The 16,563-nt window shown below is 42.5% G+C and overlaps 1 protein-coding gene across 13 annotated transcripts in view; it reads right to left on the reverse strand.

The window, feature by feature from the left end:
- The window catches only part of MCF2 (MCF.2 cell line derived transforming sequence), a 98,025-nt gene that overhangs the window by 31,660 nt on the left and 49,802 nt on the right, over nt 1-16,563 (reverse strand). For 11 of the 13 annotated variants that reach the window (XM_021080105.1, XM_013986462.2, XM_021080106.1 and 8 more), the window contains 10 exons: nt 16,016-16,207; nt 14,771-14,962; nt 13,114-13,285; nt 11,398-11,445; nt 8,430-8,467; nt 5,380-5,468; nt 3,517-3,583; nt 2,470-2,585; nt 2,283-2,352; nt 410-502 (listed from right to left, as the gene is read on the reverse strand). In XM_021080105.1, coding sequence (XP_020935764.1) covers nt 410-502; nt 2,283-2,352; nt 2,470-2,585; nt 3,517-3,583; nt 5,380-5,468; nt 8,430-8,467; nt 11,398-11,445; nt 13,114-13,285; nt 14,771-14,962; nt 16,016-16,207 — 1,077 coding nt within the window. The remainder of the gene's footprint in view (nt 1-409; nt 503-2,282; nt 2,353-2,469; nt 2,586-3,516; nt 3,584-5,379; nt 5,469-8,429; nt 8,468-11,397; nt 11,446-13,113; nt 13,286-14,770; nt 14,963-16,015; nt 16,208-16,563) is intronic. The other 2 variants (XM_013986464.2, XM_021080104.1) reach the window with 1 other exon arrangement.

Below are 16,563 nucleotides of genomic sequence, written 5' to 3' on the forward strand. Positions count from 1 at the left end.
CCTGGGATAAACCATGATGGAAAAGTATATGGAAAAGAATGTGTATAAATGTGTAATTGAGTCACTTTGCTGTACAGCAGAAATTAACGCAACATTGTAAATCAACTATACTTCCATACAATCAATGTTTTTAAAAAAGAAAGCTAAATCTTCTTCCATTGTGAGAAGTAGCAATATAAGCATGGTATTTGGAGATACGGAGGTAAATGCTAAAAAGAACAGAAAGTAGTTGCCTCTAGGGAGCAGCATACATGTTCGTGCACGTGTGTGTATATTTTGGGAAGAGCTGAACTGCCCTTTGATGTATACATATATATAAGTTACTTAAGGCAGAAAATGAATTTATAAATAAGAACTATCCTAGTGTCTTGCAGAAAGAGTACATCTGATACTTGAACAATTACTATACCTGGAAAAAGGCGCAATCTGAATACTTCTTCCAGATTCCCTCTGATCTGGGCTTGTTCTGACAATATTTCGCATACATTTGAAAATCATCTTTCTGTGATAAAAAGAAAATTCAAACCGATTACCAATTTGTAAGTATGTACTTTTCTTATCAAGAAAGGCTGAGCCAGAGTGAGGATGGCCAAGCATTACAGAGAAGGTGGCCTAAAGGGCCCGTCACGCTGGCAGCTGTTATATTTCAATGTCCATCATCAGACTGGATAGAGGGACACACAGAGCAATTATCCAAGGAACTTCAGAACTTCCACCTAGCAAGTTGAAGAGTTAGAGGAAGAAAAGCCTTCCCTGAATGAACTAGAAAACAGGCGACTTTTTTCATTACCGTGAGCTAATAGGGTACCAAGACCATGCTCTTCCTATGTTCTCAGTCTCTCCATTCCCTAGTGAATGAACTTATGGCTAAGTCCCGAGGTCCTTGGTCCCTCACAGAACATCTCCATTGTACCACAAACCTGCTAAGCACCTGCCCATGCTATTCTCTCTCGCTGGAATCATCTTTATTTGACCCTCAGTAGGCTACTGCCTACTCAACTCATTAGCATTCATCTCGTAAGTCATCTCTTCTAAATGCCATCATTTATAGCTCCAGTCCACGTCAGATGCACCTCTTCTTAGCTCCTATAGGACCCTTTGTATATCTCTAACATAGTACAACTCACACCGTACACAATGGATTCCCTGTGCACAAAGAGTCTTGATATTCCACATCGCCTACTGCAGTGCTCGGCACATAGCAGGTATTCAGTAGACTGCTGTTGAATGAATGAACACATCAACAGGCATTTCGTTAAGCACTACTGGGTGCCAAGAACTCCGCTGACCTTGTCAGAGATACAAAAATATATAGGATGTGGACCGTGCCTCAAACAGTTTTCCATCTAGTTGGAGAAAGAATTCATGAATACATGTAAAGATGTGCAGGAAACGTAAACTTCCCAACGAGTAACACAGACATTAAGCACAACAGGAGTTCAAAGGAAAAGGGGGCTGCTGTTGCTTAGGGACGTCAAAGAAGAACGCGGCCATAGTTTAAATGCATTTAACGTTAGGATATGCTGAGAAAGCTTCAGCCGTATCCTTATTATCTTCTCACTCCACAACCACCTTCTGAGATAAGCTATCTCCTCGGAAGCTTTCAGTGATCACCTCTATCAAACCGACTCTCAAATCAAGACAGAACTGCTCTTTCAGGAAAAAGGAGGACCTAGATACACAGAGCCTACTCTGAGAGAAAACTCTAATGGAGGAAGGTATGATTGCAAAGCTTGGAAGTCAGTTGTCCTAACTACACTCTTGGGACCCAAAGAAATGAGTCCTCCTGAATGAGCCCGTAGAATAAAAAGAACAGATGGCCCCCTGTTTTGCAAAGTTCCTATGATAGATGCCTTGCTGTCTGAAAGCCAGACTATACTTGATTCGAAGACTTGACAGGTATTAGGGGGTATATCAAGGCATCGCTTAGGCTAAAAATTAACCAAGCCAAGAATGGTTGTGCTAAGATAACCCCAACTCTCACATCTTCACAGCCAGGATGGTCCTTGGACTCCTGGGATCACCCACGGGTCAGTAGTCACTAGCTGAGCCATTCAAGCATTTGATGCCACCGAATGAAGTGCCTATTTGCATGTTCGAATACCCCATTGCTATAACAAGACTTAGTTTAGGACTAAATACTTGCTAGAGTGATGTGTCTTCTCCAAAGACACAAAGACAGAAAAAATATTGCCTACCTTGCCCCTAAATCTGTTCTGATAAAACAAGCTGTTGTGTTGGTGGCCCATATTCACACAGTTTTAAATAAACATCGAACTAACCCTTTCCAGGAAGCAAAGTCCCACTCTTTCCGGAGCATCAACGCAATTTTCCAGACTGCTCATGAAAATGCTGTAAAAATTTCAAAGGAAAAAAAGTGATAGAATTTTATGTGAAATACACTAAACTGGTCAATAACCCTTTAAATAATAATCATGAAAGAGAAACTTCAACTCAGTAATTACATACTTGTTATGGAATTCATATATTTCTGCCATATTTCCAAAGAGAACATCCTTTTTATTTCTCAGGAGAGGTGGCATAAGATCAAACATCTCTGGATTATCCATCTCCGCTCTATAGCCCTACCCAAAATAAATACATTTATTCACTTAAAAAAATATTCTCATTAACACTTGATTGGGCCACCAAAGGCATGGGTACAGCAGAATATATAGAGGATTATTGGGTAAAGCGGGTTGTAATTTTAACATTTAAATCTTCTAGTTCCCCAGATGATCCTATCTAAAAATAACAAACAAACAAACAAAAAGCAAAAACAGAATCATGGCCAAGAGGAACAGACTTGGGATGGATGGGCACTTGCAGGGGGGGTTGGGGATGCAAACTATTCTATTTGGAATGGATGGGCACAGGGAAATGTGTGTGACTGGGTCACTCTGTTGTACAACAGAACTTGGTGAAACATTGTAAATCAACTATACCCTGATAATAACAATAATAAATGGGAAAAATAAATAAATCTCCTAGTTCCCAAAGTTATCCACTATTATCATTATTATTCCCATTGTTATTATTATTACTTCGATAGGATAAGGAAGTCAAGGTTTTTCACTCAGTTGGTTAAATCAAGTGCTGGCTCTTTGGCCTTCAGGGTAGCTTATAGTATAGGAAACAAAATAGAAACCAGGTATGAAACATTATATGATGAGTTATTAACGTCTCCTTAAACAAGCGATAAGTGGGTTTTCTCAGACTGAGTTAATATTATGACATTTCTATCAAATGAGTATTTTTTTCTCCCATTTTTAGCGCTTTACATCACAATCTGTAAATAGCACCCTGGGAATACTTATAACAATCTGTTATATTCCTAAGAGGGCAACTTATCTCTTCTGTAATAAATTCTGAACCCACAAGTCTCCCTGCTGAGGGAGAACCTGAAATATGGACCTTTAGCCAACAATCAAGGAAGGAGAAAGAAAGAGAAGTCTGACCAAAGCACCTCCTAATGAATGTGGGAAAAGACGAGAAAACACAATCTGAGTCACTTACCAACAAAACAGTAAACAGTTCCCGAACATACACCCTCTCTGTCTGTACCAGCTCATTTAGGACATGGCTAAAATGAAAGGACCATATCTGTCAGTTATTTTATGGTATAAGAATTGTTTTATGACATGTCACTTATTATAAGTGGTCTAAGATGAAAAGTGGTAATGCCGGGCACCTACCAATGGTTAGGGTTTTATCATCAAAATATAAAACTAATTCTGTGGTTTCTGGAATAAATACCACCCACAAGACTCTTTAAAATACATTGAAAAGAAACAGGAGTGGGGCTCAGGAGCTATTTTTAAATGAAAAAAACATTTTACTTCTAACTCACTAAGCTTAAGAATCAATTTACGGGGTGTTCCCATCATGGCCCAGTGGTTAGTGAACCCGACTAGCATCCATGAGGATTCAGGTTCGATCCCTGGCCTCGTTCATTGGGTTGAGGATCCGGCGTTGCCGTGAGCTGTGGAGCAGGTCGCAGACACAGCTCGGATCCCGCGTTGCTGTGGCTCTAGCATAGGCTGGCAGCTATAGTTCCAATTGGACACCCAGCCTGGGAACCTCCATATGCCACAGGAGTGGCCCTAAAAAGACAAAAGACAAATAATAATAATAATAATAATCAATTTACTAAAAACTCATAGTATCTATTCCTAAAAATCTGGGGAATATTTTTTTGGACAGCACAGTTTCTATGCTATAGTTCCCCTTGCCTCAGGGAAAAAATAATAATAATAGCATTTCAGGCACAATTTTTCCTTTTTTCCCAGTAATGTTCTGGAATTTTCCAAGATACATTGTGGATTTATCATACTGGTTTTCCCAAATATAGATCATACTTAAGTTTCTGTAGTGGTTTTGTTTACTGTCTTTTAAAAATAAAATTCATTTTCCTTCCAATGCAATTTCCAATTGACATCATATTTACAATTTACAACTTATATCACTCCCTGATATAAGTAACTTGTTTAACTTAACTTCTATCCTTGGCTGCTTTTTAACTTTTATACTTTTAAGCATTAACATTTAACAATCTTTGAATGTGTGTGTATATATATAGTATATATTATAATGTGCGTGTATACATATATGATATGTAACATTTTATATATATATATTTCACTTGTTCCAAAACACTGGTTACTCAAGATTGCGATCTAAAACTTAAAAGGTGAATATATTTTTTTGGTCTTTTTTGTCTTTTTAGGGCTGCACCCACAGCATATGGAAGTTCCCAGGCTAGAAGTCGAATCAGAGCTGCAGTTGCCAGCCTACACCACAGCCATAGCAATGCGGGATCCAAGCCGCGTCTGCAACCTACACCACAGCTCACAGTAACGCCGGATCCCCAACCCACTGAGCAGGGCCAGGGATCGAACCCACGTCCTCATGGACACCAGTTGGGTTTGCCAACCCCTGAGCCAAGACGGGAACTCCAAAAGGTGAATACTCTTATGTGTGGACTATTAACCTAATAATATAAAAATTAACAAATATAAAAATATTAACATAATAATTATAAAAGTGAACAATGATTCCCGTTAGCATCTATAAAATCACACTGTGTATCTATATAACCCCTGCAGTTTCTGAAACACTGACCCATTCATTCTCATCTCTTTCATAAAAGAGGAGACTAAGATTCCAAAAAGGTCAAGTGAATTTTCAAACCCCCAAAACAGAGGGGAGGTGGGCCAGGCCCAAATCCAGGACTTGTGACACATTTAGTGCACGTTTCATGACTCGCAGTAGAACCCCATTCTGTGAATTCAAAATTCTAAGCACATTTGCCTTGAACACTGAATCAGAGCCTCCTACTGGTAGATGTGTATAGGGTTTATGTTAATAAATAAAAGATACTTCTTTAAAACATCCAAGCTATTGTCATTGTCCAAACTGGAGGACTGAGCAGAAGCTCGCTTCTCCCGACAATCATGCACCACTTCAATCTGAAATGAAAATAAAAGTAACATTAGCATCTATGTACGTCCAGTTCTTCCTCAGGGAAATCTAGCTCAAATTTAAGTTCTACGTGCTAACTATGTACATAAATGGGAGAATAACACTATAATCATGATCTTTTCAGAAACCACTTTGACATGTACGAGTTTGAAAACAATGTCAGTTGCCAAAGGGGACAGAATTAAGATACTCATTAAAATTTACTTTATGTTACTTAACATGTTTCATTTCTTTGCTGCTTTGGGGAAATGAGGTTAATTCATAAAAACAAACAAAATAAAGGTGATGGTCCAGGTAACTAAAAAGTTTATTCACTGAAGAACCCAAATGGCTTTTTCACCCTGATTTTATCATGGAAACCTGAATCCTTGAATTCTTTCACCAAGGGCACACAGATATCACTGACCCTTTTCCTAATGACTCAGTGGCATTGTCATGAACATGAAGGATATGATAAAATCGAATGATACATTCCAGGACTAATAAGACGTGCAGAACTGTCCATTGCGTCTCAAAAGGGCTGTGACCTCTTCATCTTTCTCCGCTCTCCGCCACATGTCACCTGATGCTGCAAGTGACCTTCCGGATCCTAAAGCACTGCCTTATTGTGCAGACTCAACGGGACTCGGACTGCCCTACTGAGTCCATTGCATGAAATCTGTGATGATTATTTGCTCTTCAGAAGCATGTTCCAGGACTCTTGGCTGTACTGAACAGCTGAGCTTGCAAAAGGCTTCACCTCCAAATAAACGGAGCGTTACTTCATAACAACTACAACTGCAAATGAAGTACAGGATCTACCAGCTAAAAAGCATCTCCGCGAAATGCGAGGCACTTCTCACTGATACATGGAGAAGGGAACATTCTTTGATGGCTTTCTATATACTGTGCAGGCACAGTCCTAGGTGCTTACCACACATCATTATAGCTAATCCTCACGGCAATTCAGCGAGTGATGACACACTGATCCCCATCCCCATCTTACAGATGGGAAAACTAAGGCTCAGAGAGGTTTAGCAACAGGGCCAAGTTTCCCTAGTAAGTGACGAAACAGAGTCGAACCCATGGTCAGCCACCATTATCATGCTCCTTCTTTAAAGGTGTGTTTGGTTTCTGTCTGCTCGAGGTACCAAGGGTTATCATTATTTTAATACTATAATTAAGACTGAAAATACTGCATACTCTGCTTATCAGATAGGTATGTGCCGTTTACTCCGAACAGATTTTTGAAATCCCAGTTTAGAAAGTTTTGAAATATATACTTTTTTGGGGTTTTTGTTTGGGGGTGTTTTTTTGGCCACAGGCCACAGCATGTGGAAGCTCCCTGGCCAGGGATTGAACCTGAGCAGCAGGAATGACAACTGCTGGATCCTTAACCCATTGAGCTACACGCAAAGTCTGAAATATATACTTTCAAAAGCCTAAGGATGTGTAAATTGACTTGAATTGGAAGAATATGTACACTTTGGAAGTGAGTTTACCAGCTAGAAACCTCACCAGGAAAATGTATAAAGTCACAGCATCCTATTTTTCCACCCGGGGGATATGAAATGAATAAATACACATAGTGGGATAATAAGGCAGCCACGACTTGAAACTAGAACCAAAAGACATGTAAGACTATAGGATGTGGCATTCGGCCTGTTTTCCCCCTTGAAACCAGAAGCTATGGCTATACAGCCTCATAACCAGACATAATGTGTCCATACAGGCCCTTTACTAGCCTGCTCATAATTGTATAAAACTCTTAGAATGTTATTATACCACACACTATTCAAAGTACTTCATAAATATTAGATTATTTTATCTTTATGCTAACTCCACAATGAGGATATTCTATTATTACCTCCATTTTATAGATAAGGAAACTGAGTTCTAGAGAATTTACCCAAGGTTATAAAGCCAGTAAGTGCTGGAGCTGGGATTAGAAATCAGGCAGTCTAGGAGTTTCCTTGTGGCACAGCAGGTTAAGGATCAGCATGGTCACTGCTGTGGCTCGGGTCATGGCTGTGGTACGGGTTTGATCCCTGGCCCAGGAACTTCCACATGCCGTGGGTGTAGCCAAAAAAAAAAAAAAAAAAAAAGCCAGGCAGCCTAGCTGTACAGTCTGTATCACTGTGTCACTATGCCATACTGCCTCATGGAGACACGTTCTTGTCCCTATTTACTGTCACAAACGCACACACACAATGTAGGGTGCTCTAGTTAGGAGGAGGCTGCTCTCTGCAGATACCAGAATACCATGGATAACGGAGAAGGAATCGTGAATCCATCCAGAAATGAACAGATGTCTTTTTTGAGCCCAGAGAATGGTCCATTAGACCCTGTCCTTTGTCTGCGTTGCACACTTGCAGGATTGGAATCACTTTCTTTTTTCCTTTTACAGCCCCACTTGCGGCATATGGAAGTTCCTGGGCCAGGGATCGAATTGGAGCTGCAGCTGTGGCCTATGCCACAGCCATGGTAACACCAGATCTGAGCCCCATCTGCAACCTGTGCCACAGCGCATGGCAATGCTGGATCCTGAACCCACCGAGTGAGGCCAGGGATTGAACCCACATTCTCACAGAGACTACACTGGGTCCCTAACCAGCTGAGCCATGACAGGAACTCCCTGGAATCACTCACGAAAGAAATCTTCTTTTGTAGAAAGGCGTAACACTTGTTTAAGTTAATTGAGGTGAGGGCGAAAAGAGAAGCTAGAACGTGTATGAGATGTTCGACAGAAATTATTCTGAACTTGAGCCAAGATTTGAGAAACTACTCATATATCTGGGGCTATGCCAGTACAGCAATTAGACACAATGCAGCAGCAGCTTTTTCTCTTAGATTAAATAAGCTTTCAAGTGCACAATATTGCGTTAGTGAATTAAAATAGGGTTTTAGCCCCACCCTGATTCTGCGACTGCAGCAATAAAGCCACTTTTGAATTAATTAATGATATTTACTTTTAAGTTGCTCTGATTTTGTCTCCAAGTCTTCTTCCCTGGGAGAGAAAATATGAAAGAAGAATTTCAAACTAGAATGAAAATCAACGCTTTTCACAAAAACACGTGCATGTTTGTTAACTAGAGAGATATTAATATTTAACCTGTTTATATCAGCACTTTTAAATCACATTATACATAACAGATGATAGGTTAGCCTTCTCTGTATGACTTTAACTTCTGACAGAGCATGATTTTGCTATGTATTCACCCATTCATCGAACATTTGCTGGCTTGCCAAGCAGACATGAAGCTAAGCGGTAGTACTCAGAATTATTCGGAGATTTAGTGTTCATTCTTGTACATAAGCATTTCATCAGATTGTAGCTCAGTGACTGAGTCAAAAAGAGCTCTGGAAAAGACAATCTCGATTCAACTAATACTTCGAGCATCTAACATTTCTTGGGCAATTACTACGTGCTGAGCACTATCATAAGCCCCGCATGTGCATTTTCTTTTCTAATCTTCAAATCAAGCCTAAGAGATAAGTACTACTTCTACCCCCATTTTCTAAGTAAGTAACTAAGATCTAAGAAGCAGAAGCGGCACCTAAGTCTGTAGAGTCTGCTGTCCGAATTCGTCTTTCTAACCACTATATAAAACAAACGTTGCTGAAGGACATTAAAATGCTAAAACAAAATAAAACAAAACAAAACCGCTTCATCGAAATCCCAGGCTTTCATCCTTCTGTTCGTCCTGTGGAATGATGACTCTTTCTGTTCTCTTGACCAAGGGTGAGCCCCTGCGTTAGGAGCAAGGAGTCCAGATGTTCCTCCAAAGCCCGGAGCGTGGTCCAGGCGAAGACTAGGCCGCTGAAGTTCCTAATTCTCAGCGCTGCTCCAAAGGGTGCTACCCGCCCAGGCTGCACACACCTCTTCTCTCCATGGAAGGGACGCATTTTTGTCCTTTGCCCCCCTTGGTGGGAGCCACCACAGGGCCCCTCAAAGAGAGACGCTGCCAAGTTCTCTACATCTTATCCTTCACTTCCATTTATTCAAAACTCTATTTTATATAGGCATCTTCACCTTTTTATAATGTATAGGTAAATGTATAACTATAAATTAGACTTAGTGGCAACTACCAGAAAATCAGTTTCTCAGTAGATACTGCTGTCTGTCACTTTAAAGAACCTTGATAAACAGAGATCCAAGGTTATTTACAAAGGGAATTTAGGGAGCTTTACTAATTAGCTTTACTAAACAATTCTTTGCAAATACATTAAGAGGTGAAAAAGAAGTATATATATAACTTAGGAGGGATGTATCTTTTTCTGAAAAGCAAGGTAGATGCCTTCATTCTTTTAACAATGTGTGTATATATATATATAATTGTTATATATAATTATTGTCATTTATATATATTATGTATGTTGCACGTGTTATATAAATATATATACAGCATATACCTTATATCTATGTTATGATGTGTCTGTATGTTATATATACATGCGATCATTGAGCACCTATACTCCTTGCTAAGCTCTATGTTTGATGCTGGGGATACAGACATGAACTGTATGTACACAGTCCCTGCTTTTCCAAAGCTTACAGTCTAGCAAGAGAGACAGAAAACAGGCAATTACACTCAAGCTGGGGAGAAATAAAGGGAGGCTCGTTACCACCCGGCATGAATGCCTGACCAAACTGGGGTGCAGCGGAGGAGGAGAGGCAGGAAGGAAAAGTTACCTGAAGGAAGTGAGTCAGGAAATGTGCTGGGGGCGCAGGAGTGCGCAAAGGCAGAAAGGAGAGGGGAGGGAACCGTGTTCCAGAGAGAACAGTATGTGTCAAGTCCAAACACGACCGGGGCCATCTGAGAAGGGAGGGTGGGAAACGGGGAGGCTGCTGTCGAGGCCAACAGCTGGCTGTTGGCTTGGATTAGGGAAGCGGCAATGAGGGCTGGCTGAGGGCCGGAAAGAAGCGGGTTTTCGGGCCTGGCTGGAGCGGGGGGCATGAGTGAGAAAGACGAGCCAAGGGCCCAGGCGTGGGCAATGGCAGGACTCTCGGTGCTGGAAGAGGAGAAGGTCTGCAGAGGAAATGGCATCAGTTTGGGGCATGCTGAGTGTGAGGGGCCCATAGGAAATTCAGGAGGCAACCTGTACACGCAGAGACGCGGACGTTCAAGAGAACTACAGCAGAGCTAGAGACTGAGGAGCTCAAACCGCATTCTACCCTCACACGGGAGGTTCCACCCCAACCTCCCTCTGTATTAGATGTGAATTCAACAAGTATCGATAACATCCCGCTAGGTGCCAGGCACTGTGCTAGAGACAAGATTCTACTTGATGCAAACTAATCAAAATAAACGAACAAAAACAACAACAAAAAAACCAGTTTGACTTCTTTTATGAAAAAATAACACGTCTATTGATTTGACCAAATCTCAGCTATGTGGCTTAGCAATTAAAAGTCTTGAAGACAGATTTGGGGCCGACTGTGATACTCTCCATTACTCACAGACCAGTTAGGTAAAAGGAACACTGTTTATCTCGTAAACAATGCTCTGATTTAATTTAGCAACCAGGACGGATAGCAGATTAAAATCATTTATCCGTCCGTGTCATGTATTCAGTAAGCTGCCTTCTTCCTCATGAACACATCAGGCAGCTCTAAATGGAGGTAAATCCAAGCTACTCCCAACAAACAGAGTCGCTAAAATGAAAGCAAGCCATGTTTTACCGTTGCCAATTATTGTTCTTGTTTCTTAAGAGCGGTCATTTGATGCAAGAGAATAATCTACTTCTCACATAGTTATTTTCCAAGGTAATTTTAATACGGAGAGGATAACGGTTGGTTATTATGGGGAAAAGGGGGAAAGCGCATCGTAGGCAGGACGCAAGAATGAATCGCTGCTGGGTTTAGATGCCAAACTGGTTTTTCACACATACACAAACTCAGGAAATGTACTGACGAAAAGTAATAAAGATGGGTACCTTTTGAAAAAAGTTTACATGCTTGAAAGAAAGAGTATCCAACTCCCACTGCAGAAAAAAAGTGTAATGCCATTAAATAAGAATATCAGAAAGAAAAAAAAATGAAACAACACAAAACAAAATGTACTTTTAGTGACTAAGGCCTTGAGTGGGTCTTGGGGCAGTTTCTCCAGAACCCTGAGCCTCAAGCCAAGGCGCCCCACTTCCAGAACTTCATCAGAGGAGTTGAGCTTTCGGCGGACCCCAGAGCAAGAAGCCGGAGTCAGAGGGAAGGAAGACTCTAGTTTATATGCTACAATTTTTTTTTTCACTTTGTCTTCACAACAACACTCTGGAAGTCAGGAGGTCTTATTGTTCCTATTTTACAGACAAGGAAACCAAGGTAAAAGCATCAGAAGAGGTTAGGTGAACTGCCCAAGGTCACATACCCTGTAAATGGAGCCAGAAATCTAACAGGGGTCTGTCTTCCGCTGAGGAATTATCACCTGCTAGTTTCAGTCTCATAGCTGTTGGTTTTTTATCCAACACGTGGTTTTTTGTTCCTTTTATTCTTTTCCCCAGTAGTTTCTTAGTACTGCGTTATTCATAGATTTATTTGTGGGTATGTTTTTATATTTAATAACTATTCACTATATAGCTTTTACCATCTTAGCCTTGTTACCTGCTCTCATCACCTCATTTTAATCTGATCCATGCTGGCGCTGCGCTGGATTTTTTTTTTTTCTTTTTGTCTTTTTGCCATTTCTTGGGCTGCTCCCGCGGCATATGGAGGTTCCCAGGCTAGGGGTCCAGAGCCACAGCAACGCGGGATCCGAGCCGCGTCTGCAACCTACACCACAGCTCACGGCAACGCCGGATCGTTAACCCACTGAGCAAGGGCAGGGACCGAACCCGCAACCTCATGGTTCCTAGTCGGATTCGTTAACCACTGTGCCACGACAGGAACTCCCTGCGCTGGATTTTTATATTCATTACACCTGGCTCAAGCTTTCTCTTATTTTCAAAGCAGTTCCCATGCATTAGTCAAGTCTCTGATTCTCTCAGATCAAAGAGACGGAACTTGGTCCCACGTTCACCCGTTCCACTCACTCAGGGCCCCAAAGACCAAATTACTTTCCCCTAAGTAGCCTCCGAGGCAGCCCAAGAAAAACCTTGGGGCCACAGGCGTCTTATTTCTAGAGTAACTCGACACCACAGAACATAGAAAAGAGGGATGGATGCTAAATGTTTAAAATGAGTCAACAGAGATTAAAGCCAGTAAATGAATTCTGTTAACAGCTAATTACCAGTGAAATTATTCGATTTACCTGTACCTACTTAGAAAAGGCAATCCATTCAATTATCTAAGCTGTTCACTTACTAGACGCCTATAAGAACCAAATGATCGTTTATCCAGATAAGTGGCAAATGCACACATGTGTGTACCAACTTTATATGCTTTCCTCCACCTGCTGCAGAAAAGGGTGAGTCTGATGCTGGCATAATGTTCATACTCCGTGCAGGTCTGGACAATGCAGCCCAGATTTTCATCATCCTGTACTGGCCCGTATCACTACTGTGTTTAATTACTGTACAGTCATCTCTATCATGACTCCTGCCTTCCATAAAATGTCAATGTCTCAGATTGAAAAACGAGTTCATATTTACAGCAAAAGTCACAGAGTAAACAATGGCAGGAAGAGAAGAGGTTGAAAGGGGGGCTGTAAGATACTTTACCTTGTTTAGATGAAAAAAATGGTGCTCTAGATCTGATCAAACTGTCCGAAGCAGGGACTACGAATGGAACTGGCTTCCCACGCTTATCTGCCAGGTTTCTGAAACCAGCTTGTTGGGTCTCAAATATACTTCGGATGTTCTCAAGCTTCAGTTGTATGGTCTGCATTTGAGCCTGCAAGTTGCAGAAGGGGGTTGATGAAATAACTTCTGAAATGGGGTCATTACAAATCGTATTACATTTCTCTGCCTCCGACAGTCAAAAAATTAATACAGAGGTGAAAATACAGTTATAAATTACTAGCAGAAATTTAGGAAAGCAACGGGCAACAGAATAATGCATCATTTCACCTGGTTCAGAAACCAGACGGTCTCAACCAAACCAACCTGAAGAAGAACTTTTTACCAAGCAATCACGAAATACGTCACTGCATAAAGTGACTGACCCTTCATTGGCTGGAAGGGAAGGCATGCTAAGCATGAGAAGGCCACCAAGTTAAGCACTGTCACAGGAGTTTGCCATATTTTAGCCTGCAGGACAGTCTATAGTTCACCATGCTGTCCATGGCTCCTCAGAACTCCTGAAGGATCCTATACCCTTCCAGCCATCCTAGATGATCTGAAGCAGTTAAGAGTTAAGCTTTGTGGCTTCCTGAGTCACATGGCTATTGCCATGGCCACATCTCTCACAATGTAGAGAGAGGGCTTCATGGCAGCCACGGTGGGGTAACCTAGCTCTTGACCTTGCTAACACCAGCTTCTGTGGCTCACCCTGCCCCAAGAAGACCCAGATCCTTCCTTTATCCCTTCGTCCTCAAACTGAGGAGGAAAGCCAGGCCTGTGTCCACAGAGCAGCTGCTGGTTGTCGCTGCAGCGCAGAGGAAAGGCATTTGGGATAGAGTGCTCTTGACCTGGGCCCCATATTCCAGGACAACTTGGGGCCTTTCTCCAAGGATGCACAAGAATCTATATGTGAGAGCTCCTAGTTGGTGAAAAGAGTTTAAAAACAATGCAGTCAGGAGTTCCCTTGTGGCCCAGCAGGTTTAGGATCCCACGTTGAACTGGGTGCTCATCTGGCTTAGTCGCAGCTGTGGCCTGGGTTCCATCCCTGCCCCGGGAACTTCTGCATCCCACAGGTACAGCCAAAAGGAAAAAAAAAATAATGCAGTCAGAGCTCAAAAAGGAAATTACTCTTCGTTATAAAGCAAACGTAAGCCTTTGGATTCTTTTGTTTGTTTGTTTGTTGCTTTTTAGGGCCACACCTGCGGCATATGGAGGTTCCCAGGCTACAGGTTGAATCAGAGCTACAGCTGCCAGCCTACACCACAGCCACAGCCACGCCAGATCCGAGCCACGCCTGCAACCTATACCACAGCTCACAGCAACGCTGCATCCTTAACCCACTGAGGGAGGCCAGGGATCAAACCTGCCTCCTCATGGATCCTGGTCAGGTTCATTACCGCTGAGCCACGATGGGAACTCCAAGTCTTTGGATTCTTTGATGCCTAATCATGGCTCTGATATAACCCCTAATCCTTAAGAGAACCATGTAACCACAACATTCTAGAAAGTTACCCATGAAGTAGTAAAAGACTCTTATCAACATGACTGCAATTACAGTTTTAAAAAATGTGTTTACTTAACCCCAAATGCCTCTTACCTTGAGTTCAGGAGATAGAATTACATCAAATTCATACTGTAGGGTTTCAGGATCATAATTTATAAAGGGTAGAGCCATTTCGAGGAAATTTTCGATGTCCTGCAGGGCTTTCTGAGCATCTTCTTTAGACTGAAACTTATCTATTTCCTGATTAGCTAGAAGGCACTCTCCTTCATCACAGCACTGGCGAGCCTGGTGAGCAAATCACACACACACACACACACACACACACACACACACACACACACACACACACACACACACACACATCATGAATGATCAAAGAAGAAATATGTTTGTCCCTTAGGAGAGTGTTTTCCAAGCCCGGCTTCTGTGAGTCAGAGCTGCTTTCAGAGCTATTCAAAAATAAAGATAGCTGAAAAAATCAAATAAACAAAGATCATCTGGGTTCTACCCCAGACATTCTGCCGGAGCAGCTCTGGGCGCCAAGCCAGGGTTTGTATTTTCACAGAGCTCCGCAGGTACTCCTGACGCACAGCCGAGCTTGGGAAGCGCTGCGCTTCTTTCAGAACAAGGAATTCATTCGGCAGCAGGAGCCTGACCGTTCTGGCAACGCTGGCGCTTCGGCGGCATGCTATTTCCCCCAAATCAATAACTGAAATATGAAGCTCCCAGCAAAATATCAAACGCAATATAAAGGCGTAATGATTGCCCGAGGGCAAGGGTGAACGTTCCCTTGCCAGAGAAGGAGACAGACAGATGAAGCTGTTCGTGTTGAGATCGGATGCCTCGAAGCCATACCCCTATTTTACATTCCACTGCCAAGACTGGCACCGCTCTTCATCGCCCAAGTATCAAAGAGGTCAGACCCACAAGCCATGAAGGAGGAGCTTCCCATCCCTGTTTACGTTTGTCGTTGCTGGGCCTATGAAATGGGGGATGAGTGTCAGACTTTAGCAAAATGCCCCCGGGGCTGTTAAAAGCATTCCGACTGCAAACGAGCACCAGAGCAGAGGCTTCGGACATGTACCAACATACAGAGGAAGCCACCACCACCGCCATCTCGACGTTCGGAACAGAGGCCAAGGCTCTTAGAACACTGGACTTGCTCTGAACACTGCAAAGCAGGTGGATTAAATAAGCACAACCACAGGCAATCCTTCAAACTTCTTACAAACGCAATTCCAAAGCTCTACCAGACCCTCCTTCTAGAACCTCTGAGAATGAACCGGGGCGGGGGTGGGAGGGTGGCACCATGAAACGCACCATGTCCCGGGACGCTACCTGCTGTAGGAGTTTATGCATTTTGAAGGTCCGGCTGAGCTGTACTCGTTTGGCTTTGATCTCGTTCACCAAGATATCGGAAAGGTAACGGAGCTCGTTGCACCTCTGGCAGATCAAATCCAGGGCGTAATGGTGACTTGCCGCGAGCCTGTGTCCATGTATTATCACAAATCGGGCCTTGGCTAACAGGTCCTGAGTTTAAGAAAGAAGGCGAACAAGAACTGTATGATCTCTGTCCGAGCAGAGGGGGGGAAAGAAAATAATTAAGAAGCAAATTGGTGGAGCCAGGGAGAAGGACTGCCCAAAATACGGCTTGACATCATACTGCTGCAGGCTGCGAAAGAGCCCACAGTTAGAGGAACTGGCTACAGCAGTGATGGAGCCAGACGCTCACGTACTTCGAGACACGGAAACAGAAAATGAGCCAGCCTTCTCAGACTGTGGATGAGATTTGCTTCTCCTGGTGTGTACACATTTAGAACAAAACCGCACCTATCAAATGAGGGTACACACGGGCCAAGTGAAAGCCTCAGGATTTCACGTCATCT

Source organism: Sus scrofa, chromosome X, assembly GCF_000003025.6.
Source record: "Sus scrofa isolate TJ Tabasco breed Duroc chromosome X, Sscrofa11.1, whole genome shotgun sequence".
In the NCBI taxonomy this organism is placed as follows: domain Eukaryota; kingdom Metazoa; phylum Chordata; class Mammalia; order Artiodactyla; family Suidae; genus Sus; species Sus scrofa.